Here is a 25,982-nt window from a genome sequence, read left to right as displayed (position 1 = left end):
GCAGCATAAGATTTATTTCCACACAGCAGAGAATCAAGTTATATGCAGTACTTGTCCGTAAAAAGTAGAAAAGTTCATTTTTTAATTAAAAATAACATTTGGTGATTTATTATTTGCATTTGAGGAAGGGATTGGGTTCAAGGTATTTTTATTTTTTCATTCAATCAAAACTTTGAATTAACAATGAAATTATTTTCTTTTGGAGCAGATCTTTAAAGTATTTTAATCTAAAATACATTTTTGCATAACAAAACTTCACTGAACTTGACTACACTAAATAGCATTTTAAAGGATTATTTTTCTGGTGTGTATCTGGAGGGTTTGATTATTTTGTTTGCTTATTTTCCATTGCAGTTATAATTATTGAGACTTGTTAATGTTCTACTAATTAAAATATGTTTACACTATTAATTGGTAATTACAACCAATATTTGACCTGTTTGTGTGATTTCTACTATAGCACTCTATTTTATTTAATTTAAAATTAATTTTATTTTAATTTGCTTTTTGTGTCACACCCGGTGATGCACAGGGGTTCCTCTTGGCTCTGCACTCAGGGATTACTCCTGGCCGTTCTTGGGGAACCATATGAGATGCTGGGAATCGAACCCGGGTCGGCCGCGTGCAAGGCAAACACCCTGCCCACTGTGATATTGCTCCAGCCCTAGCACTCTATTTTAAAATAAAGCTATTCCATGTTTTCTTCATTGAAAATGGGAGGAAACTTTTTAAATGCTGCAAGCCCTTGGTAGGCTTCAAATATTTACGGATGTCCATTCTACTTTTCATTGTAGTCTCATCACATTTTGAATTCACAAGGTGCTGTGCGTTTTTGAATACATAATCCGATCATTGTATCTGCATTCTCTTCAACTCGTGGATTGCAAATATACAATAATTCTGATGTTAAGAGTAGCACGTATTCATTTGTTTCCAGATGTCAGGGATAACAACTAGTTATATTTGGCTTCACTTTATACTTTTTAGTGTTTGGATGCTGTAACAAAATGAGATCATATATTTTTTTGCTCTTTTTCTCCCTGGCACTACATGATTTATATTTTCCTGGTATGATCTAAATCCCATGATAAAAGGATTCAATTGGAGTCAGACACAGCTTCTTGATTATTATTCCCCAATTGTTGACATAAAACTGTTCTCTGGTCTCTTGTACAGAAACATGTTTTTTCTCCCAATGATCATGATCCCTGGACTCCATTTTTCAATGTTTAATTCCAAGATCAAAGGGTCTTTCTAGCACCTTGCATATGCGTGGCTAAGCACATCAGTCTTCTTGCTCTAACGCTTCATCTCTAGACCCAGCCCACGTTCATAGCTTTGTTTACTTGATAAGGGGAAAGTAATACCTCACTTAAATTTCTATTTGCTATTCATGAATTTAGTTTCTTTTAAATCTTTCCTCTTCTGTGAAATGTACTTTAGAGCTAGAATCTCGATGGTTATTGTTTTCCATCATGTGATATGGATGAAGATTAATCACTTGTGAGTATTTTCCAAAGATATCCCTATTCTTTAATTACCTTTAAATTTGTTCAAGTGGCTCTTTATTTCATTACGTAGACTCTGTGCCATCTCCCCTGTTGTGTTGTGATCACTGTCACTGTCACTGTCCTCCCGTTGTTCATCGATTTGCTCCAGCGGGCCCAGTAACATCTCCATCGGAGACTTTGTTGTTACTGTGTTTGGCCTATCGAATACATCTATTTCTATCAGTGTTTTCCCCTTATGATCTTTTTTCGTATTCACTGTTTCCGTCCTTCTGGGAGCTAACAGTGCACAAACTTTTTCTGGCCGACCCTTTTAGGATCTCCATTCTAAGGGAGACGCTGTCTCGTATGTTTGCCGTTCAAAATCTCAAACACAGACTCCTGTAGTGTACACTCTTCTTACGCGACCCGCTCGTGGCTTTTGACTGTTGCTTTTGGCCGAGAGGGAAGGCGTCCAGCTTCCCCTGACGGCTGCGGTCCGGACCCTGCTTCCAAACCACTCTTTCTCCGGTGCTGTGGCCCCCAGCCCTCAGCCTGGGAAGTTTGACGAGGACAAGCTGTGCCGTCTTTCTAAGGCTTAGTGTGAGGGCCTGGAAGAGTTGTGCGAGTTGAATACTTTTTGTCCAAAATGGGTTGAAATGATCTTAATCACTTCCAGAAGCCTGCAGGCGAGCTTTGACAAGCTTGGAGGGGAAATAAAAGGGATTTCAGTGGAAAATGGGAGCCGTGGGCTGCCAGCAAGAGGGGGTCCCGGCAGGACTGGTGCTCCAGATTTGGGAGGATGGCATGGATCTGGGGCCGCCGTGGACATCTCTGCATTCACACGTGTGGCTGACACGAGACGTGTAAGAGGAATAGGTGGTGAGGGCAGCGCGCTCTGGGCTGTGGAAGCCACAAGTGCCCCCGCTGCAGGCCTGTCGTGGGTCAGACTTTGTTCTAGGCTGTGGCCACGTGGCCATGAGCAAAATGAATATTGTGTCTGCCTTTTTTTTTTTTCGGCTTTTTTGGGGGTGGTCACACCCAGCGATGCACAGGGTTACTCCTGGCTCTGCACTCAGGAATTACTCCTGGCGGTGCTCAGGGGACCGTATGGGATGCTGGGAATCGAACCCGGGTCAGCCGCGTGCAAGGCAAATGCCCTTTCTGCTGTGCTGTCACTCCAACTCCTGTGTCTGGCTTCTTGGAGCTGCGTGGAAGCAGAAAAAAAATGAATGCATTTTCCCAAAATAGCCCAGCACGGCAGATCATTCCATAGATCAAACATAGAATCGCGGGGTGGAGGATTGACAGAGGGAAAACTCGGTTTCACAAGACGCGTCCCTGGAGCTGGCCTCAGGGGCAAGTGACCCAGGAGCTGAGGGGGGACGCGTCTTGGCTCAGACTGTGGTAAGGGCAGAGTCGGAGTGGGGCAAGACTTAGTGTATCCAGGGAATGGAAAGGGTCACGCCCTGGACTTAGAGCGAGGCCGGGAGGACCAGGGGCCACAGTGTCAGAGACAGAATAAGCATCGTCTCTGGGAAATGTCAAGAGTTTGAAACACGTTCTCAGTGTAACTGGCACAGACCGTCGGCTTTCCGGCCAGCCATCGCGAGAGTCTGTTTCATCATCTCTAACGTCCGTGTTTCCCACAGTCCAATATTGGAATGCCAGGAGCAATTGATGTCATTTGCTGCGTTTGCTACATTACATAGTTGTCTTCCTTTCCACGAGTAGAGAGTTCGGATTGATTTTGTTCAGTGATTCCATTTTTATTTATTTATCTAAGGGGGGTGACTTTGAGTCCTGCCCAAGGTGCTCTGTGCTCAGAGTTGACTCCTGGCCACGTTCGGGGAATCCAGTAGATGCACACCAAGAAAATGCCTTAACCCCTGTGCTAGCTATCCGGTTCCTAACATTTTAGATCCTACTACTTGGGAAGTGGCATTCGAGACAGAAGGAGGTCAGTCTATTCTCGAGGAGGGGGTTGATCACGTGTTTCTAGCTCAGGCTAGAACTCCTGAGAGTGAGACGGGGAGAAATGAAAGACTCAAGGAACATTTTGGGAGATGAAAGCTGGTCTGGAAGGAGAACATAGTGTTGACCGGAACCCAGGGGATGAGGGACAGGAAATCGGAGCTTGGATTCCTGGTTCTGGATTTAGCAAGTCCGGTGCTCAGTGGTCCTGACCGCTGACACGGGGGCACAATGAAACTTTTCATTAATTCAAGACAGACATAATTCAATTCTTACGTCCGAGTGGCCTGTGACTCACATTGCTGTGTCAGGTAGAAGCTGGGACAACCGAGGTCCAGCTGCCGGACTCAGAGGAGACCCGGGGAGCCCCAGGTGAAGACGGTATTTGCATGGGTAAAGTCCGCAAAACAGATCGTAGGATGGAAAGAGAGTCACGCTCGACAGGCTGAGTCACCCAGGGGACCCGGTGTCACACGCCAGTTAAAATTCAACTCCAACTGTCTTATCCCATTCAAAATTTTTGAATTCCTGTTGCATGACATCTCAAACTTTACAATTTTTTTTTAGTCATTTTTAGTGAATTACTTATAACAAGCAAAATTAACTATTCAGGGGCTGTTAGTGGGGCGGGCTTGGGAAAATTGGAAATAACGATGGTGAGAAGTTGCGATGGGGGTGGTGGGATTGGTGCTGGAATGTGAATGTAACAAATCACCATCAGCAACTAGATCGAAAAAATAAAATTGAACACAAAAGAAGTCACGCGCAGGGGACATTTATGTGACAATGACTAACGCGCGAAAGGAAGCCCAGAAGTTCGAGGACAGTGGGACCCATGGCAAGGGAGAGATTGGCTGGTCCACAGAGCGGCAGTGCCGTGGCCGTCCCCACGAGCCTTTGGGTCTCACAAAGCAGCAACCCTGCGTGGAGAAACGGCCAAGGACCTGCAAGAACAGAGAGAACAAAAGCGGGTGTTCAGAGTCCAGAACTTTGGCTGTGAACGCCGGTGAGGAGGACGGGATTCTAGCCGAAGGAGTTATGTGCAGAGTAGCTCTTTGTTATTCTTGAAATGGCAGCAGGAAAAGTTTGATGTGGACAGTCTGATCTGGTCAAGGGGGGGGGGGAACGAGACGGGGGAAGCGGAGGACCAGAGGCAGAGGGCCAGCTAGCAAAGAGAAAGTTTGGTAACTTGACAAGCAGGGGGTGGACAAGCGTCAGGGCGGCACATGGCCAGGCCTCCGGGCTGTTGTCCACAGGAAGGATGAGGAGGCACAGAGTATTGTTTGACTGGATGTCCCGGCAGGTGAATCTGTCTGTCCTGTGGGAGGATTGATCTGGAGTGACCGTGGATGGCTGGACGGGAGGGGCGGGGGGCGCCAAGGCCACTCTGAAGGGCATCTCATGGGTTCTAGTGGCAGGTGGAGAATGCATTGGGACAGCGGGCTGGGAAATGGGAGTGAGGGAGGAGAGGGAACGTCCTGAGACCGTAACAGGAGAGAGTGGGAGTGCAGGAGCGGCCCGGGTCCGAGGAGAAGAGAACCGGGAAGATGTTGATGCGCTTAGGGGTGTTTCCAGATGGGATATTTCGCTCTGGAGGCGTGACTGTCTGCAGTTCACACAATGACCCCTGGAAACCTGCATCACTGAGCGAGCCTCTGTTCAATAGTGAGTCTCTGTGAGCACCAGCTCTGTGCTCTGGAGTCTCTGTGCTTGGAAGCTGGGTCAGAGGCTTCACTGCTGCCGCCCGTTCTTGCTACTCAATCTTCGGGGACTTGCTCAATGGACGCTTGGCCCTCAGTGTCCAAAGTTTTGCATGCACACGCACAAACATACACATGCGTGCACCTACATAGACACACATGCATGCATGCATATACACCCCAGGTCAGACACGAGGACTCTGCCCGCCCCCCTGTCCTCTGCCACATCCCCACTTCCCAGGACCAGCCCCTTCCCACCCCACCCAGCCCCTGGCCTCTCCAGCCGTGACACCACTGCCAAGTCCCCGGGGGACGCTTTTCCTCACAGCCTCTCTCCATCCCCCGCTGAATTGCCTGGGTCACGTCCAGACCCAGTTCTTAATTTCTGACGGGCTCAGCCGGAGTCTCGTCTCTTCCTCGTCCTCGTGGTGCTCTCCCGTGCAGAGTCCTGGCTGCCCTCCTGTGTCGAGAGAGAACCCGTGGCCACCCGTGGCCGCCCGTGGGCCCGCAGCCATGCCCTCTGCAGATTCCCGTGGGCGCTCTCCACTGCTCCCACATGGTTCTGTCCGGCGCGCTGGCGTGTCCAGTGTCCCGCTCCACTTCCGTTCCCTTCGGGAAGGCGCTCAGTGTCCTGGCACCGGCTCCTCTCGCTGGCCCTGTCCTCCCGGCACCCGGCACGGCAGAGCAGGCACCCTAGACGGAAGCAAAATCACCCCATTTCCTCCAATTTGGGTGAAGGGGTCCAAAGAGCGCGTATGCCCAACCAGTCCCGTCCTGTTCGTTCCTGTCCCCCTGGACTTCCACACAAAGGGGGGGCCCAGCCGGTCACCAAGGTGGGGCTTCCGGGTGGATGGTCCTGGGGCCAGGGGCCTCTCCGGAGATGGACAGAGGAGGGCACTCAGGAGGAGGCGGCTCAGAACGGGGTCAGTGGGGGCGCGGCCCTTCTCTCGGCCCTCCTCATCACCAACAGCCCGGGATTCTTGCTGACTTCAGGGTCTGGGTGTTTTGGGGGATTTTATTTTATCCTCTGGAGCTTTTTGAGAACCGGCAGGGGGGGACTGGGGAGGAAGTGGACAGGGGAAAAGTGAGCTCCCTCCAAGGCGGCTCTGCCCCCCTGTCCCCAGGGGGGGTGCCACAGGGCCACCCTCCCCCCTCTCCAGGCCTCAGTTTCTGCTGCTTGGGATGAAGGGGTTGGGGGGGACGCTGGGGACCCTGGCGGAGGCAAGGTCACATGCACACATGCACGTGACCGGGGACGGCATCGGCGGGACTGGAACTCCAAATGCCTCAAGTTCTGTCACGCACACACTGGTGAAACGTGGTGGCTTCAGTTCGGAAACTAACGGTGTGTTTCTCTATTTGAAAATAAGAAGGATTGGAGCGAGAGGGCAGGAGGTTTTGTTTCGGAAAACACTTGGCTCGTGGAGGCGGTTCCCATGAAGAGCCGAGACGGGGGCGCTGTGAGATCTGACAACCTTGCTGCCTTGTGTGGAGGCCCCGTCTCGGCTCCCGCTCTCTCTCTCTCTTTCTCTCTCTCTCTCTCTCTCTCTCTCTGGCATTGACTTCAGGGTGCCACTGGGAAACACACCCCAAGCCCCCCGTTCCCGGTCAGCCTCGGGGATTCCTTCTGGAAGTCACTTCCGTGGAAAGTGCAGTACACAGAACTGCCTTGCTGGGTCAGACTGGGGCGCAGAGGGCGGAGATGGTTCCGGGGTGGCCTTGCATCGCAGCCCACTCAGGTCCAGTCCCCGGCACCGTATTTGTTCCCCCAAACACCCCCAGGGGGAGCCCGTGAGCACCGAGCCAGGAACTGCCCCTGAGCACCACGGGGGGTGCTCCCCTGCAATGATTTAGAAACAGGGACTAGCGAGTGATGGTGCGGAAATCAGCGATCCAGTGACAGTTGGCCCTGCCCTCCCCGGCGGGTGCCCCCTTGGTGGCCCCTGGAGCCGTTGACTGGATTGTTCCTTTTTGCCGAGGGAAGAGACCCCACCTGGGAGCAGGCGGAGACCCCTGCACGTCTCCTTCCAACGCTGGCTGGAACAGGCTGGTTCTCACTCTCCCAGGAAAGGCGCCAGTGTCTTGGGAAAGGCCCTTATTCTAACATGACAGACGCACCATAGAGCTTAGGTTCCTTTGGATAGGGTTGGCCTTGGGGCCACACCCAGTGATGCCCAGGACTCTGCTCCCAGGGACCCTCCTGGTGGGCTCAGGGTGCCAGAGAGGAGCGGTGAGCTGCGTCACGTGACTTGACACAGTGCGATTTCTTTGCTTCTGCTCACGTGATCGTTCAGACTCACTGTCAGCCCAGTCAAAGGCAAACCTGGAAAATGCCCCAGAACAGAGTTATGGACTGTTGGCTTCATGGAGGCAGGGGTGGGGGGGACAGAAGGGAGAGTCCTAATTTGCTCCTCTTAGAAGCAAAATGGGCCTGGAGCAATAGCACAGTGGTAGGGCGTTTGCCTTGCATATGGCTGGCCCAGCTGATCTGGGTTTGATTCCTCCGCCTCTCTCGGAGAGCCCGGCAAGCTACCGAGAGTATCTCGCCCGCACGGCAAAGCCTGGCAAGCTCCCCATGACGAACTCGATATGCCAAACACAGTAACAATTGTCACAATGGAGATGTTACTGGGCCCGCTCGAGCAAATCGATGAACAACGGGAGGACAGTGACAGAAGCGAAATAATTTCATGGGCTTTTGTGGGCGGAGTGTTGGGGATGGACAGAGCAGAGTTGTAAGGAGATGAGAACAGAGGTCAGTGAGTCCCCTGAGGTCAGAGGTGCCCTCTTCAGGGAAGTGTGAATTGGGTCCAAGGCTGGACACGCTTGACTTGACGGAGTAAAAGGCGGTGGAGGTGGTGAAGAACAGGGTGCATCCTGGCAGAAGAGGGAGACCGGTGCTCCCCTGGGGACGGTGGAATTGAAATGGGGAGGTCTGGAGAGGCGGGGAGGGCGGTCAGCAGGCCTGAGTAGGCAACTGGGGCTGGTGGGGAGCCCGGGCAGATGTCCACCACACCCAGAGGGACGAGGGCAGAACCGCCGTGACATTCTCTCCTGGATGATGAGAAGCCAGAGGCGAAGGGAGGAACTGTTGGCCAGACTTCGGTGTCAGGGCTGGTGGCGGGTGAAGGGTAGGGGATGAGTCTGTCACCGGTGGGTTTTCTCATGGGGATAGAGAGACAGGAAGTGAATTGATTGGTCATTAAGTAAGGAGAGGGGGAGAGAGAGAGAGAGAGAGAGAGAGAGAGAGAGAGAGAGAGAGAAGTCTTTGTGTTGTGGTGATTGTTACAGCCTTAGTTGTAGTTGTCTTAGTCATAGTAGTGGTAGTGTGCCGTAACGGGACTTAAAACTGTCACGGTCATAGAAGCAGAAGTGGCATTGAGAGTGGTGGGGGTGCTTACAGTACTAGTGGTGGCAGCGGGGGATGGTTGTAAGGCAAAAAAAAGGTAAAGGTAAACGCCCTCCCGTTGATCGTCGATTTGCTCGAGCGGGCCCAGTAACGTCTCCATTGGAGACTTTGTTGTTACTGTGTCTGGCATATCGAATACTCTCGGTAGCTTGCCGGGCTCTCCGAGAGGGGCGGAGGAATCGAACTCGGGTCGGCCATGTTGGCCGCGTGTAAGGCGAACACCCTACCCACTGTGCTATCGCTCCAGCCCTATGTACTAAATGCATAATACCTTTTATTCATAGTGAATTATGTATAGTTTTTTTACTGTAGCCCTGTAGCACTGTCCTCACGTTGTTCATCGATTTGCTCGAGCGGGCATCAGTAACGTCTCCATTGTGAAACTTGTTGCTACTGCATTTGGCATATCGAATACGTCACGGGGAGCTTGCCAGGCTTTCCTGTGAGGGCGAAATACTCTCAGTAGCTTGCCGGGCTCTCCGAGAGGGACAGAAGAATTGAATCCGGCTCAGCCGTGTCGGCGGCTTGCAAGGCGAATGCCCTACCGCTGTGCTATCACTCCAGCCCAGGGGGATGGTTGTAGTACTAGTAATTACAATAGCAGTTGTTGATATGTGTTGGACGTTCCCTGGGTGACATGCCAAGCAATGTTCTACGAACCGTATGCACGTCATTTGGTTTATCGTGACAGTGATTCTTGGAGTACGCGATGCTGTTGTCGATTTCATTTGTACTGGCGTTGTTATTCCTCTTTCTTCCCACCTGTCCTCCTCTCCCATCGTCCTCCTTCGCCCCCCACATTTCCCCTTCATGGAAATGCTCTCGAGACTCATCCAGATTATCTGAACCCTGGAGGAACGTGGCTCAGACAAGCCCCACCTCTGCCTGGGGAACTTCCGGCATTTGCCTCCCTCGGAGAAGGTCGCCCGCCCCCAGTGAATCCCCCTAGTCCCCCTTTCACAGATTTACCCCGTAGGGACCAACCCCCTCCCGCCAAGGATGAAAGAGTTGAAAACTTATAGGAAATATTGACCATGCTCATTGTCAATATTGTCCCCGTTTCCATTCGAACACATTTCCTGAGAGAGCGCGCGTTTTCTCCTGGAACCCAACGCTGCGTGTCCATCAAGCTGCTTGGTTCGGTGTGGGGTCCACTCGAGGTGGTGCTCAGGGCTGACTCCAGGCTCTGTGCTCAGGGATCTCCCCTGGCGGGGCTCAGGCGGACCCTGTACGATGCTGAGGACAGAATCTGGCTCAGCTGTGTGCCAGGCAAGTGCCCCGCCCACGGTCCCATCTCTCCAGCCCCACGTTTTCCTTCTCTCCACACAAAACGTCCTTTGGGCGCATTCTTTGTCTATGCGGTCACCTTCTCCTCCTCCTCAGGACACGCGCAGTACCCTCTTAGCCGTCGGACTCTCTGTGGGTCTGTCCTGCTCTGATGAGAAATGTCTCTTTTGCAGATATTGATGAATGTGTAAACAACACTATTTGTGACAGGCACGGCTTTTGTGACAATACAGCCGGCTCCTTCCGCTGCCTCTGTTACCAAGGCTTTCAGGCCCCTCCGGATGGGCAGGGGTGTGTGGGTGAGTGCTTCCCCCCTGCCGAGCCGGCCACCCAGAGGTCACCCTGAGCATGGCCAGATGTTCCTTGTCCCTGGCCTTGGCTGGGCCGCCGGGGGTGACCCGGCTCTCCCGTGGCAAGGGATGTTCCACAGCGGGCCACGGCACCCCGAGGCATTCCAGCGCGGTTTGCGAAGCACAGCTGCTTAAAGCCTTAGCGCAAGGCGGCTGGAGTCCCTCCTGCACAGGAAACGGTCTGGCGTGTGGCGAAGCGTTCTGTCTGCACCGCACACGGCCCTGGCAGGGCGCAGCCGGAGTGTGGGCGGATGCCCCCCTCCAACCCAGGACGCCGGCGGGCACTGCTCCGGCCAGTCCTGCTCCGCAGGGACCCAATGACCCACTGTGGCCCCTCAGCCGGCCCCAGGATATGGCCCAGTCACAGGGAAAAGCTTTTCTTTCTTGTTTTCCACCCACCTGAGAGGGTGCGAACTCAGATTCCTCCTGGAAACACATTTGCCCCCTCCTGCTCCCGGGCAGTTCAGTGAGATGGAGGAGAACGGACCGGGCTGGACACCAGACTCCTCCAGGAGGCCGGGTCACTCTGTCGCCTCCAGACAGCTGGTGCTGGAGTGGACAAGACAGGAAGGGGCTCGTTTGGAAATTTCCAAGCAACGGTTCAGTCCCAACCCACCACCCCAGGAAGGAAAACGCCCCACGGGGCCACGAATAACAGCGACCTGTGCCCACACGGTAGCCAAGACCTTCCTCGGGGTCGCTCCCCGCCCCGGCCTGAGTCTCTCTCAGCGGCACAGGAAGGCCTGAAGGAGGGTCACGGAGCCACAGGCTGCTTCTGGGGGCAAGGAGGTGCCGGATGCGGGTCCCCCCTTCCCTTCTCCGCCTCGCCCTGGCCCCCCTCACAGCCCAGCACTGCATCACGGCTTGTGGTTGCTTGCCGCAGGACTGTGCCGCTGTGTGGCTCTTGTCACCCTCCCCCATGTCGACACCCTTTCCTTCCCTTCCTCCGCTTGTCTTCACGGTGGCCCCAGGCAGGTGCCAGCTCAGCCAGCCACGGCTCCACCTGGCTCCCTGGCTCGCTCACAGGTGACGGGGCCCTTCCGCCTGCTTCCCAAGCAGAAATCTCTGGTCGTGCCTGCAGCTGTTGGGGATGGTTTCAGGGTGTGTGCGCACTCTCTCTGAGGCAGGAACGTCATGGGGGTTCCAACTCTTCCTCCCTCCCTCCCTCTCTCTCTCTCTTAGGCACACACACACACACACACACACACACACAATGGGAAGACAAAATTTCTAACAGCTAGTTTTGTGGTAGACATTCAAATTCGTGTACACACCCATAAAATCCTGACGTTTGCTTCATATACACACACACAGATACACAGACACAGGCATACAGACACACACACACACACACACACACACACACTCTTAATGGAAAGGACAAATTTCAAGCAGCAGGTTTTGAAGCAGACAATTCAAACTCATGTATACACACACATAAATCCTGAAGTTTGCTTCAAACACACACACACAGACACAAACACACACACACACACACACACACACTCAATGGAAAGACCAAATTTCAAGCAGCTAGTTTTGAAGTAGACAATTCAAACTCATGTATACACACACATAAAATCCTGAAGTTTGCTTCAAACACACACGCACAGATACACAGACACACACACACAGACACACACACACACACTCAGTGGAAAGACCAAATTTCAAGTAGCTAGCTTTGAGGTAGACAATTCAGACTCATGTATACACACCCATAAAATCCTGACGCTTGCTTTATACACACACGCAAAGATACACACACACACACACACTCAATGGAAAGGACAAATTTCAAGCAGCAAGTTTTGAAGTAGACAAATCAAACTCGTGCATACACACACATAAAATCCTGCAGTTCGTTTCACACACACACACGCGTGCGCGCAATCCCGAAGCTTAGTTCCCACGCGCGTGGCCTCATGTTTGCTGTGTTGCGGGACTTGTCCACTCCCGAGCTCTGAGTTCCGGCCAGTGCCCACACCGTGCCCCTCAGGGCCGCCTGTTGAGCTGGCTGGGCACACGGCAGCCACAAACACCGCCGGCCACGCCACGCTGCCCGGCAGCCCTCGAGGTTGCAGGGCTTTGCTCTGAGCCGTCACCGCGTCACCAGGGTGCTGCCCTGGGTCTCTCGCTTCTCTCGCTCTGAGTATTAACGAGCACCATCCCGCGTGCTGGCCGCCCTTACTGTCCTCTGGGCTCTGCCGGGTGAGTGGGCGCCGAGAGCTGCCTCTGCCGCCCGGGCTCTTCCCCCGGACCCTCACACCGGCTCATGCTCACCGGCTCGGCCCCGGTGGGGCAGGGCTGCAGCCGCACCTTAACCCACCCGCCGCGCCTCACCGCCTGCTTCCCGCGTTCCGTCTCCTCGGTGGCTTGTTCGTGGCCTCTGACTCTGGCTCCTCCCCGGCCACCGGCAAGCTCGCGAAGGCAGGAGGGGACCTGTGGGGCTCAGCACCCTCTCCCCGGCCTGGCCGTCCAATGGATATTGACGGAAGGAGTTCGGTGTGGAAAGAGAGACGCCACCGACCAGGCAAGGAGCCGAGCGCGGAAGGTGTGAGTTCCCGCTGACCCGGGTCGGAACTCGGTTGAGACAAACGGGCATTCGTGTTTCCAGCCGACCTTCCTGGTGGAAACAAGGCCAGTCCTCTGCTTCCCTGGCAAGTGTCAGCCTCTTTTCATAAGCAAGACCCAGCTCGGTGGGTTTCTGTCTGTCTAAATCCCGAGTGAAACATAAAACATTGGGGTACTCATCCAAAATAGTCAAAATTAATTTTTTTTCCAATGAACCGGGGCGATCAGGTGAGATGGGGCAACCCCCGCCCACTCCCAGCTGAGTGGGCTGCTCACACTTTCAGCTCACCTCTACACCCCCTGGTGTGTGCAGGAAGGCGGGATTGCACACGTGCATGAACACCTGGAGGGCAGGAGTGAGGCCCAGCGTGCCCTGGGGAGCTGGACCCCCTGGTCCCGCCCAGCAGGCATGGGGGGGACCACCTGTCACGAAGACAGACCTCTGGCCGAGTGCCGGCTGAAGCACAGCCCCTGAACACGGAGTCTCATGAGGGTCCACACGCAGGAGAGCCCGGCGTGTGGCAGTCTCAGGACCGTCTGGCGAGAGCTCTGAGCCCCCGGCCACCTTAGGGTCCTCCCACCAGCTCCAGCATCTGCCTGACCAGAATTCCGGGGTCAGCTGCTGGGCATTTGCACAGCTAGAAAACTCTTCAAACATTTGCCTTTTTTTTTCTTTTAGAATAGATGTTGGGATTCCGAGGATTTTTCAGATCTGAATATTGGGTTCCTTGAGATTTGTAGGATGGTGACAGCCAGAATGACAAAACGCACTTGTCAAGTGCACTTGCATTTGACCTGGGAGGCCGATGTCCCACTCCAGGGCTTCCGCAGACACGAGGGGGACCCTCTGTGGTCACGGGGTCGGCGGGGGGGGGCCCTTCATCAAAGCGCAGCCTGGCCTGCAGCACCCAACAGAGGGAACAGGCCCCCGGGACAGCAAGCCTCGCCCTCCTGGTCACAGGCAGAGCCTCTGGCACCCACTGATCCCCGCGTCCTCTTCTAGACGTGAACGAGTGTGAGCTGCTGAGCGGCGTGTGTGGCGAGGCGGCCTGCGAGAACGTGGAGGGCTCCTTCCTGTGCGTGTGTCCCCACGAACATCAGGAGTACAGCCCCATGACCGGCCAGTGCCGCCCGCCCGTGCCGGAAGGTAAGTCTCGCCTGTGGGGTCCCGCGGGGGTCCAGGAGAACAGATACTCGCTGGCACGCCCTCGCCTCTGGAAGCTTCCAGGCGGGGAAGTGGAGTCAGGAGATGGGAGGTGCCGACGAGAGTGGGACGGCATGGCGCACACACACACACACACACACACACACACACACACACACACAGATTGGGTTGGGGGGTTTCAGGAGGAGCATGTTGGCTGGGGTTGGCCCACATCCCAGGCTCTGGACCAGCACAGCTCTGTGCTCGCTCCATCCTTTGCGGGTCCTCAGAGAACCATCTCTTGCCACGGCCCATGGTGAAAATGCCCGTCATGAGCACCGCCAGGGGGAAAGCCCCCGTGTCTGGGCCAAGCCATGGAACATCCGACTCCTGTCGAGGTTATTCTTGCTGCTGTGAGATACCTCGCTCTGAACAATGGAACATGCTTGTTCAGTGTGGAATAACTAGCCCCAAAACTGATGTGGGATAAAACACACACACACACACACACACACACACACACACACACACGCACACACACACCCCTTTCCTTAGCATTCATTATCAAAGGGTGCTGGTGCTGGTGGGACACTGTCCCCCTTGGAGGAGAGGGAGAGGGGCACCGGTCCTTTCAGTGACCCCAGAACTCAAGAGAACATGCTGGCCATCATAACTCCACCCTCCAGACCAGAACAAACCCAAACCCAAACCCAAGAAATCTGGGTGTCCAGGGGTAGGATGGCAAAGTGATCATTCTGTTTCTTTCTTGCTTTGGGTTCTGGTAGCGCAGAAATCTTGCCGTGGTGGTTGGACAGAAATGATTGACTTGGACTGTTGTCCAGTCCCCAGATGAGCTGTGGGCAGACAGTGGCCAGAACAATGATAAGTTCCAACGCAAAGCTGGAGAGATCTAGGAGAGTGGGCAACACACTTCCCTTGCATGTGTTCGACCCAGGTTCGATCCCCGGCTTCCCTTAGGGTCCCCCAAGCACCACCAGGAGAGATTCCCGAGTGCAAAGTCAGGAGTAAGCACAGCCAGGGGTGGCCCCCAGACAGAAAAGAACAGAAGAGAAAAGAATGTTAAGTTCAAAAGTGAGGTGACTGAGCACAGCCAGGAGGAAGGGAACATAGAGGAAGATTCCCATTGGACTTAAGAGCAGGTTGAGGACTTTCTGGCCTTTCCGAACCTCACTTAATGCTTCAGATGGAAAGACGAGGGTTTGAGGACACTGTGAACTTTCCACGGCACCAGCCTGGGGACATCATAAACTGCCTCTGAGTCTGGGTTTTCCCCCTAAAATACATTGACATATTGTGCATGAGAACAGAAATATGCCCGTCTCTGAGAGTTTTGTGGGTGTTAAAGGAAGTCATAGATGCTAAGGCACCCACGAGTAGCCCAATACCGTGGGAAGTGGGAAGTTGTACGCCAGGCACATCTGAGGAATCTATTCCTCATCCTGAATGACTTTCTCTGAAGTGGTGGGGGTGAGGGGAGGGCCCCAATCTACAAATCTTCTAGCTAAAATGTTTCAGAAGCGTCAAGAAATGAATTCTTTCTTCTCGCTTCACGCATGGTCCATGTCTAGGATGCTGAAGTTGCCTCCTTTCGTGCTTTAGCCATTAGTAATGAGATAATAATTTACTGAGGTGGAGGAACCGTAAATGGACCATTTTTTTTTTTAGAACTTGGCTAGACCATAGCTGCTCCACACCTCTCCACACAAGCCCGGGTTCTCAGTTCTTATCCTGACAGTTTTCTGTGCTCGACACCTGTTTAGCCGTTTCCATCTCCCCTAGTCTTGCTCCGTCACTCGATGACTTTCTTTCTAGAACATTCTTCAGAGTTCCCTAGGACTCGCCTGTTTTTTTCAAAGAACATGAATTTGAAGACCCGGCCTCAGGACAACTGTTCTGTCTGTGAAGACTTAACCTTCCCTCTTCTGTCTAACCTTCAAATATCTGGGTTCCTTGCATGTTTTCCCCAGATGACGGGCTCTATGAAATACTCTTCATTCATGATTGTTTTTTTCATCCTTCTCTCTATAATCTGACTAGACCAGTAACTGGTGAAACTGTCGTACCCAGGTTTTCGGGTCATGATATGAACGACACCGGGAGACAGTAATGCACTTGCAAAGAAGTTTTATTCCAGATAACTGTGGTCAGCTATCTCACCCACAAAGTGGTCTCTTGATAGTGACCCCGACCCCCCAGTGCAAGCAGTTTATAGAGGTTCCAAGGTTGAGCAAGCGCTGTGATAGCAGTGGTCAAGCAAGAGTCGTCAACATTTGATAACAGTTAGTCAGCTTCTGGTTGTTCCAAAAAATGAACATAGTAACAGCCAGTTTGTGTTTGTTCCCAAAAGTGGACATAGTGACCCCTCATGACCAGTCAGATGTTCTAGCAGTTCCTTACCAGAAATTACAAGTTCCGTTTCTGGGAAACAGAAACTTTGGCCTAGTCAAAACTTAATGTCAGCTGCGGCCTGTCATGGCTGCAGTCCTGGCTTTCAGTAACTAACAGAACTTAGCGGTAGGGCATTTGCCTTGCGTGCAGCTGGCCCGGCTGAGCCAGGTTCGATTCCTCCGCCCCTCTCGGAGAGCCCAGCAAGCTATCTCCCCTGCACCACAAAGCCTGGCAAGCTCATCGTGACGTATTTGATATGCCAAACATAGTAACAACAAGTCTCATGATGGAGACTTTACTGGGCTCCCTCGAGCAAATCGATGAACAACAGGAAGACCATGACCATGATACAGCATTAGAGAGTCATCCTGCTTCATTCTTTAGGGCTGGAGCGATAGCACAGCGGTAGGGTGTTTGCCTTGCACGTAGCCAACATGACCAACTCGAGTTCGATTCCTCTGCCCCTCTCGGAGAGCCCGGCAAGCTACCGAGAGTATCTCGCCTGCACGGCAGAGCCTGGCAAGCTCCCGTGACGTATTCGATATGCCAAACACAGTAACAACAAAGTCTCCAATGGAGACGTTACTGGGCCCGCTCGAGCAAATCGACGAACAACGGGAGGGCCTTTACCTTCACCTTATTTCTGTAGTTCAGGAAGACTTGCCTTTCCCCGCGCTTCCCTGTGGATGGCCGACCCACCTTAATCTGTAGGAGAACCAACACAGGGCAGCTCTGTGGCTTGTCCTGCATGAACCGGATCTGTTGTGTGTTTTCTTGACCAGGACTTCTAAAATTTACCACTCTAGGCCCCTTTACACCTGAGAAGTGTTTATACAACCCCAGGCCTATGGGTATAGAATGTATATACAAATCGAACATTTACTGCTAATCAATCATTAAAAATTGTTCCTGGAAAATGAACTTTGGGGCCTGGAGAGATAGCACACAGTGGGTAGGTCACTTGCCTTGCATGCGGCCGATTCACATTTCATCCCCCACACGATCTATGCTCCCCCCATCTGCCAGGAGTGACCCCTGGGCACAGGACCAGGAATATTGATGAGCACAGCTGGGTGTGGCCCAAAAAACATAAGCATACATTAAAAAATAAAAATAGAAGTAAAGAAAATTGTGTGTGTGTGTGTGTTTGTGTGTGTTTGTGTGTGTGTGTGGCAGAGCCTGGCAAGCTCCCCGTGGCATATCTGATATGCCAAAATCAGTGACTATAACGGGTCTCATTCCCCTGACCCTGAAAGAGCTTCTAATATGGCAGCATTGGGAAAGACAAGTCAGGAGAGGCTGCTAAAATCTCAGGGCTGGGATGAATAGAGACGTTACTGGCGCCCGCTCGAGTAAATCAATGAACAATGAGATGACAGTGATACAGAGATTGTGTGTGTGTGTGTGTGTGTGTTGGGTCATACCCAGTGATGCCCAGGGCTTGCCCGTCACTCTGTACTCAGTGGTCACTCCTGATGGGGCTCAGGGGACCATTTGGGATGGGGATTAACCCTGGGTCAGCTGTGTGCAAGGCAAACACCCTGCCTGCTGGACTGTTGTTCCCGCCCCAAGAAGAAAACTAATCATAAAGCTGCTTTGCAACCTTCCCCTGCAGTGCTGCCCCCACACCCATGGGGGTCCCAAGGCACAGTGAGTGGGGTCGATTCCACCCACCTCAAAGTGAGTGAGCATTTAAAGACCTTTGCAGGGTAAACAAGTGCAAAATCCCTCCAGATGGACTTTTCCAGTGTCCGTTGGTTGTGAAACTTGAGTCCCCTCTTCCTCCCTCCGCCCCCACCCCTGCACTATGTTAGGCAGTGATGCTCCCCAGGGCCACATAATCAGGGGACTGAGTCAGAGACCCCACACCTGGGTGTGAGTCAGAGATCCAAACCGTGGTCCTGCCCGGTCCATGCTTCGCCGTGTGATCCAGGGGATCAAACTCACAGCCTCGTGCTTGCAAGACAGATATTTTAGTCAGGATTTTCCCTTTCCTAGCCCAGTCAGTGACAGAGATAGGGGTGGGGCATCCTGAGAGCTCGGGGCCTCTGCTCGTGTTGGGCTGCACACATCCACTTAAGCCACGTCAATAGTTTAGTTGGCCCCACGGTGATTCACTCACGGTCACGGTCCTCCTGTTGTTCATTGATTTGCTCGAGCAGGCCCAGTAACGTCTCCATCGTGAGACTTGTTTGGCATATTGAATACCTCGCGGGTAGCTTGCCTAATAAAAAGAAAAAAAATGGTTTAGTTGGGTTTTCCCCCCACACATGATTTGATGGCAGTCTTTGTGCTGAATCCACAGTAGTCAGTTCTCCAAAGCTGTCACCTGCTCTGGAACAACTCTATTCCTTTCCTGTCCCGTTGTTTTACCTATTCGTGTTATCACGACTGTCAGCCCGCTGCACTGGAGAATTGGCCTCCTGAGTCCTCAGGAGACCGGGAGTGTGGCCCAGACCTTCCCTGGGTCCAGCAGGAGGCCCCTTAAGGACACTGTCCCCCTCCAGACACCCTGCTTGTCCCGTGACAGGACCCACTTGCACTAGCGTTACCTCTGATTTGGGGCTTCTCTTAAGGATGTCAAAGCAAGTTCATCTTGTTATGGTTTTGTTTGGGGGGTCACACCCACCTGTACTCAGGGCTGAGTCCTGGCTCTGTATTCAGGAGTCACTCCCAGGAGGCCAGACCGGGGGACCTGATGGGGTGTCAGCGATCAAACTTGGGTCAGCCCTACCTGCTGTCCTACGGCTCTGGCCCAGAGCGGCTTCATTTGGGGCATGGATCACTCACGTGATTACTCACGGATCAGATCACGCTTCCCGAGAGCTGGGAGACGGGGGACCAGTTCACAGGGGAGCTATCACCCTGCCGCTGGGCTTCAGAACTTTCTCAGTACAATGGGCCAGGCCTGGGGCCCAAGAGCGTCAGAGTCTGGTGGAGCCCTGAGGGGCATTTAGGACGGCGGCCTTGGGCCACCTTGGCAAGACTGACCGAACATCAGCCCCTGACTGCACTGCAGCTAACGGCAGGACTCAAGACTGCCTGGATACCCTGGGCCGAAGGTGGCCGTTTCTACCTCTTTCCCAGGGTCCTGGAGAAGGGACTTGAAGGTTCTTCCAGATGTGGGTGTCCGAGGATTTCCCACTTCCTGTCTCTTTCTTGGTCCCCCATTATCTGCCAGGGTGAGTGCGTCCACCTGACCCCACAGCTGTGTCGGGTGACCCCACGCCTGGGACAGGGAGAGCTAAATCCTCCACATGCAGGGCTGGGAGATGCCTCTGACACCCCCGAGAAGTGCTCAGGAAAAACGTTCTGCTGCCGGCACTCAAAGAGCTGAGAATGATCTGTTGCATCTTGACCCTTCTCTCGGCCTCACCCACATAATTCCCTCGTGTGCCCAGAAGAAGGCCCCAGGGACCCCCAGTAAGCTCAGATCCACCAAGTGACCCTGCCTCTGGGAAAAGCAACCCCAGGACCAGAGGGCCAGGGACCCATGTGTCCCCCCAGGGTCTTGCTCTGGGACAAGGGTCTCCCTCGGCGTCTGATAAGAAAGTTTCCTCCGTGGGCATGGATTAACTTGCTGGCAGAGCAAAGGGCTTTGGAAACGAAGAGTTTCCCTGCTCCCTGGAGCCCAGGGACCCTTTTGCCCCCAGCTCTGCCTGTGGATCTCACCAGTACCCAGTACCACCTTCCCCAGTGCCCACCACAGCTCTGTGTGTGTGTGTGTGTCTCTGTGTGTGTGTGTCTGTGTGTGTCTGTGTGTGCTGTAGAGTTCAAGGCAAGAAACCACATACAATATCAGTTCTGCTGTTCTATTTGGATGAATCGGTTAATTTTTCTTTAATGTGTTTAGTCACTGTCACTCTCCTCCCGTTGTTCATTGATTTGCTCAAGCAGGCCCAGTAACGTCTCCATTGTGAGACTTGTTACTGTGTTTGGCATATTGAATATGTCACGGGGAGCTTGCCAGGCTTTGCCGTGTGGGCAAGATACTCTCGGTGTTTAGTTAGCCTGTAAAATAAATTAACATTGAAAAAGCCTTTTTAAAATAATTTATGATTGGAGGGAGAGAAGATCTTTGGTAGGAAAAAACGTAATGGCCTGACCACGGTCTTGCGAAGGCAACCCTCGCGAGATGCCGGGAAACACCAAGATCCCACTGAGTGTGCAGTGGGGCACCCGTCCCAGGTGTCGGATGGGCAAGGGAAAGGGGGCTCCCGTTCAGGGTCCCAAACGGTGGTCACGCTCCTTCCCAAGGCTGACGAAGAGCGGCTAAAGGTCTGCTTTTATTCTCCTGAAATGTTGTGCTTGCTCTGTTGTAGAGCGTCTAAGGGAACATCTGGGTTTCTTTTGTTTTGGGTTATTTTTTGGGGGGGGAGGGTTGTTCTGTTGTTTGGTTTGGAGGCCACACCTGGCGATGCTCAGGACTTTGTCCCAGCTCAGCACTCAGGAATCACTCCTGGTTGGCTCAGGAGACCATCTGGGATGCCGGTTTTCAAACCCGGGTCAGTTGCATGCAAGCCCAGTGTCCTGCCCGCTGTCCTGTGGCTGCAAGCGCATGGGCTATCTGGTCTCTGAGTGGAGGGAGAGTTGTCATATTAACAATCAAAGAGCAACTCCCAGCTCCCGACACTGCCTTGGAAACAACACCGGGCTTAGTCCTGTACTTCCCATGAGACTCGCAACATTCAGGGTTTCCAGGTGTGGCCTGCACAGTGTAGCCTGGCATGCCAGGGCCCCGGGCCATCGCTTCCTCGGGCCCTTGAATTCCACTCTCTAGCCCAGTGACTGGGAAACACTGAACTTCAGTCGGAGGAAAAAAAGTGAAAGGACAGGTCACCGCATTTACAAGGCGAAGACCACGCTCCCCACCACGAAGCAACAGTTCAACACCCACTCCAGGGAAGGCCTGGGGCTGTGTGTATGACCATCTTTATCCTCTTGATACTGGAGGATAAAGACCTAAAGACTCCCCTCCCCCCCCTCCCCACATACTGGACATGTCCTCAAGCTCCTGGTTACCTAAATACACAAACTAGGGATGGGAAAATGTTCAGAGCATTGCAGGGGGGGAGCTAGACCCCTAACTCCATCTTTGGACCATCAGGCACCCGATCTCCATGCAGAGAACAGTCCACGCTGCTGGATCAGGCATGGCAGAGGTAACCCCCAGGGCCCCGAACACTCCCGGGGTGTGAATCAAGTGTCTGGCGTCCACAAGGCCCAGGCCCCAATGCCCTGCCCCATGTCCCACACAAATGCTGGTGGTGGCCCCAGAGAGAAATAAATGCACAAATTTGTTGCCTGTACCCAGGTGTTAAGTTAAGCTCGTAATACAAATCCAAGTCGAAATACAAATGGGAAGATCTTACTGAGGCGAAGTCGTCGTTTTTTTTTTTTTTAATTTTTATTAGTGAAACACCATGAGCTACAGCTGTAGACTTACAAAATTTTGTGCTTGGGTTTCAGTTATACAGTGATCGAGTACCCGTCCCTCCACCAGTGCCCATTCTCCACCACCAATGACCCCAATATCCCTCCCACTCCCCCATCCCCCTCCCATCCTACCCTGCCTCTGTGGCAGGGCATTCCCTTTTGTTCTATCTTTCCTTTTGGGTGTTGCGGTTTGCAATAGAAGTATTGAGTGGCAATCACTTTCGGTCTGTAGTCTACTTTCAGCATGCGTCTCCCATCCTGGGAGGATCCTCCCAACACCCTTTATTTGGTGCTCCCTTCTCTATCTGGGCTGCCTTTTCCCCCCAGCATGTGTGGCTGGCCTTCAAGCCATGGAGTGAACCTACTGGTACTTAACTACTCTTGGGTGTTAGTCTCCTATTCTGTTACTTTATATTCCACAGATGAATGCAACCCTTGTATGTCTGTCCCTCTCTTTCTGACTCATTTCACTTAGCATGATACTTTCCACGTAGAACCACTTGTGTGTAAATTTCATGGAAGTCCTCATTTTAAAAAAAAAAATTATTAGTGAAACACCATGAGGTACAGTTGTAGACTTACAAATTTTTGTGCTTGGGTTTCAGTTATACAATGATCCAGTACCCGTCCCTCCACCAGTGCCCATTCTCCATCATTTACATTTTTTTAAAATTTTGTTAGTGAAACACCATGAAGTCATCATTTTCTTTGTGGCTGACCTTCGCCATAAAATCCCAAAGGCAGAGAACATGGGCTCGCAAGGCTCGGCCCTTCCCAGAGCCATTGAGTGGATGGTCTGAGGTTACATGGCCCCAGGACTCTCCCCGGCAGCTGCCGTGATCTCAGACAGAGATTCTTGAAGAAATCCAGGCTGGATTTCCCTGTGGAAGATGGCCTGGGGGATCCGTTATTGAAAGCCAGGGGGCAGGGGAGTTGTGGGCTTCCCAGAGTGGCCTTTGTGGGCTGCTCTTCCTGCCAAAGAATCCCCCTCCCGGTCCAGACAGACAGACAGACAGACAGACAGACAGACAGACAGACAGGGCCTGAGCGCCTTCCCTTTCTGCTATATAAATGAGAGAACAGCAGTGATGCCCACAGCATTCTACGTGAAACTGGGAGAGTGCGGTGAGGGCCGTGTGCTGGGGCCCCTGAATTTCCTTCTAGAGGAGCGGGGGGACGCCCCTGAAATTGGGTTTCAGTGCTCAGTGTCTAGAATGTGAACCTTAACCGAAGTCCATGTTTACTTTTTTCCCCCCGCTTTTTGGGTCTCACCCGGCGATGCACAGGGGTTTCTCCTGGCTCTGCACTTAGGAATTATGCCTGGCGGTGCTCAGGGAACCGTAGGGGGTGCCGGGGATTGAACCCGGGTCGGCTGCGTGCAAGACAAACACCCTACCTGTTGTGCTACTGCTCCAGCCTCCGTGTATACTTTCGACCTGTGAGCTGCGTTTCTGGGGTGCCCTGACATGTGTCACTCCATGTTGTGATACACACAAGGACTCACAGACCATCTCCCCCAAAGAAATAGACAATTCTGGGGTCCCCCTTCAGTGCAAATTGTCACCTTGAGCAGCTGGTCTCAGTTCTTTGACTGCCTTGATGACTGCGGTTCCTAAGACGTTTACTAACAGCTTCTGCTAGCTCAGACCATTGGTAGCAGTACACTGACCGTTGACCCACAAGTGAAAGAGAGGGCCGTGACATTGCTCTCTGAGAGGTCCGGGATTGGTATGGTAACGATCAGAACTGTTAGCTCCCGTCCTCCCAAATGCGACTGGGAGCTGGAGTCCTCCTGGAGTAGGGAAGTGGGGGGTTGGGGGTTCTGCCTGAGCTGCCCCCTTTCTTTCGTCTGCGCCTTTGATGTGCTCCCTGGGATGAGGGACACATTTGCTCCATGCTTGGGGAGTGATTTTTTTCCCTTTGGTTTCTGTCCCACACCTGGCGATGCTCAGGGGTTCCTCCTGGCTCTGCACTCAGGAATTAGTCCTGGCGGTGCTCAGGGGACTATATGGGATGCCGGGGATCGGACCCCGGGTCGTTTGCATGCAAGGCAAGTGCCCTAGCTGTGGTGCTATCTCTGACCCCGGGGGAGTGATTTGAAACCTCTCCATAAACTGTACCTTTGGGTATCAGAATGTCCAGCTTTCCCTGGACTCTTATTCTAGGCTTGACTGCCACCAGCTATTAATACTTGTCTAAGCAGAAATCTCTCTCTTTCTTTCACTCTCTCTCTCTCTCACACACACACACGCACACGCACACGCACACGCACACGCACACACAGTGAGGGACAAATGAGAGAATTAGCAAGACTCCAGAGTTCGAGGGATCTTTTACACTGATCCTCTCTGTTCGAGAGGGATTCACACATCAGACGTTTCTATGTGGAATGGAAAGATAGCACAGGAGGGAAGCACTAGTCCTGCACGCAGTCTCCCCCAGTTTGACCCCCAACACTGCCTATGGTCCCCCAAGCACTGCTGGGGTCTCACTCCTGAGGACAGAGCCAGGAATAACCCAAGTTCCTTCCTATTTCACTGTATCCCCAAACTCCTCTCCTCCTCAAAAAAAGCTTTTTGTTTGCTGCTTTTCTTGGTTTTAATACCATCGGCAGGAAGAAAGGGCAATGAAACGTTATAAACTTACATTGTAAAAACACATTTGTTGTTCAGTGTATTAATCAGATTTCCACAGCCAGCCTGACCTGGCCAAAATAAATAGGTAGAGAACTGTTGTGGAAAGAACCCATTCTATTTTTCCACTCAAATAATCATCTCCCAGTTTGGAGGGGGAAAGTGGAGGCCCACTTCAAAGTCTTCTCCTCATCAGCAAATGCTTTCCCTTGACTCCCGAGTTCTTTGGGGAAGGTCTGGAAAGAGCGAGAATCTAATGAAAATGGTCTGTCAAGGTCCATCTGGACAGTTGAGACAGCCAGTCTCGGCTGCTTACTTGAGAATTGTGCAAATTAAAACTATTCATCACAACTTAAACTCCGCAGCCTCCGTAGGGACGTGGTTACTTTCTGAGACGCCTCACAAAATGCTGACTTAAAAAAAATAGGTAAATAAGCAGAAGCCTTGTCATTGACTTCTCAGCCAATAAGACTAAATGATTTCTTCATTGAGTTTTATGAAAAACACCGTGGTTCCCAAAGTGGTTCACGATACAGTTGTTTCAAGCATTTCGTGTTCCAACACCTGCCAGGGGACCTTCCCTCCACCAATATCCCCAGTCCCAACCTGCCCCCTTTGGCATATAATAAATTCCCTTTAGATTGCTTATTCCAACAAAGCTTTAAGAAATGGCACATAGGATGATCAGAAGTCAGTAAGGACCCGCTAGTGATTACTAGACGAGTTTGACGTATGCAAATAAGAAAATTAAGAATGGTTGATTTGGGCGTGTTATCTGTGAGCAGATTCTGCCATTCCCCTTCATCCGTCCTCATTTCACTTTGTCTTGGCACAGAAGTGTGAACCCGGTCTGTTGGAATGTTTTGCACGGCACACACTTGAGCCAAGGCTTAGAAATCGCCCTTGAAACCCTACCCTGAGTTTCACAGCACTCACCACTTCATTCACTCATGGAGACTTTGCCACGATTTTCGCGGCGAGAGTTTCAGTAATGAGACCTTCTTTCATCAACTCCTGGTTTCTGCTGTGTTCGTCTGGATTCCCTCTCCTGCTTTGTCCCGCTCAGAAAAGACTGGGGCCGAGCTTGACTCAGTTTACCTGCAGCTTAAATGGCCGTGTGGTCACAGAGCTCCCGTCCCGGCGGGGAAAGTGTGCATTGATTTTCATCAGTGTTAGAGCTGTAAAGAGTCCCCTGGGTTTGGCAGGAGTGACACAGACACACATACACACAGGCACACACACAGACACACAGATGCATAGACACACACACACAAACACACACACCCTGTGCAGGTGAGAAGACTCTACTCATGGCCACTTCTGCCAGCATCAGCCCATTGGCCAGCACCACGGGAAGCAATTTTGACAGATTCCCACTCTCCGGTCTCATGAGAAATCTTCCCACACTCAGGATTCATGCCCTGTTTTGGCTTTGGTTTCGTCTGGGGGCCACACCCTGCGGGGGGATCCGGGCTGTCCTCAGGGACCAATCCTGGCTGGGCTTGGGGGACCGTACAGGGTGGCAGGGATCGAACTCAAGTGGATGCATGCAAGGGCAGCGCCCTCCCCATCTCCATCC

At 52.6% G+C, this 25,982-nt stretch overlaps 1 protein-coding gene across 4 annotated transcripts in view; it reads left to right on the top strand.

The window, feature by feature from the left end:
* LTBP1 (latent transforming growth factor beta binding protein 1) overlaps positions 1-25,982 on the top strand; it is a 190,680-nt gene that overhangs the window by 144,058 nt on the left and 20,640 nt on the right. For 2 of the 4 annotated variants that reach the window (XM_056125225.1, XM_056125211.1), the window contains exons 21-22: positions 10,031-10,156; positions 13,785-13,928. In XM_056125225.1, the coding sequence (XP_055981200.1) occupies positions 10,031-10,156; positions 13,785-13,928 (270 nt within the window). The remainder of the gene's footprint in view (positions 1-10,030; positions 10,157-13,784; positions 13,929-25,982) is intronic. The other 2 variants (XM_056125232.1, XM_056125219.1) reach the window with 1 other exon arrangement.

This window comes from Sorex fumeus, unplaced genomic scaffold (assembly GCF_029834395.1).
Source record: "Sorex fumeus unplaced genomic scaffold, SorFum_2.1 ptg000006l, whole genome shotgun sequence".
Taxonomy (NCBI): domain Eukaryota; kingdom Metazoa; phylum Chordata; class Mammalia; order Eulipotyphla; family Soricidae; genus Sorex; species Sorex fumeus.
This window is presented reverse-complemented; position numbering and strand designations above follow the sequence as displayed.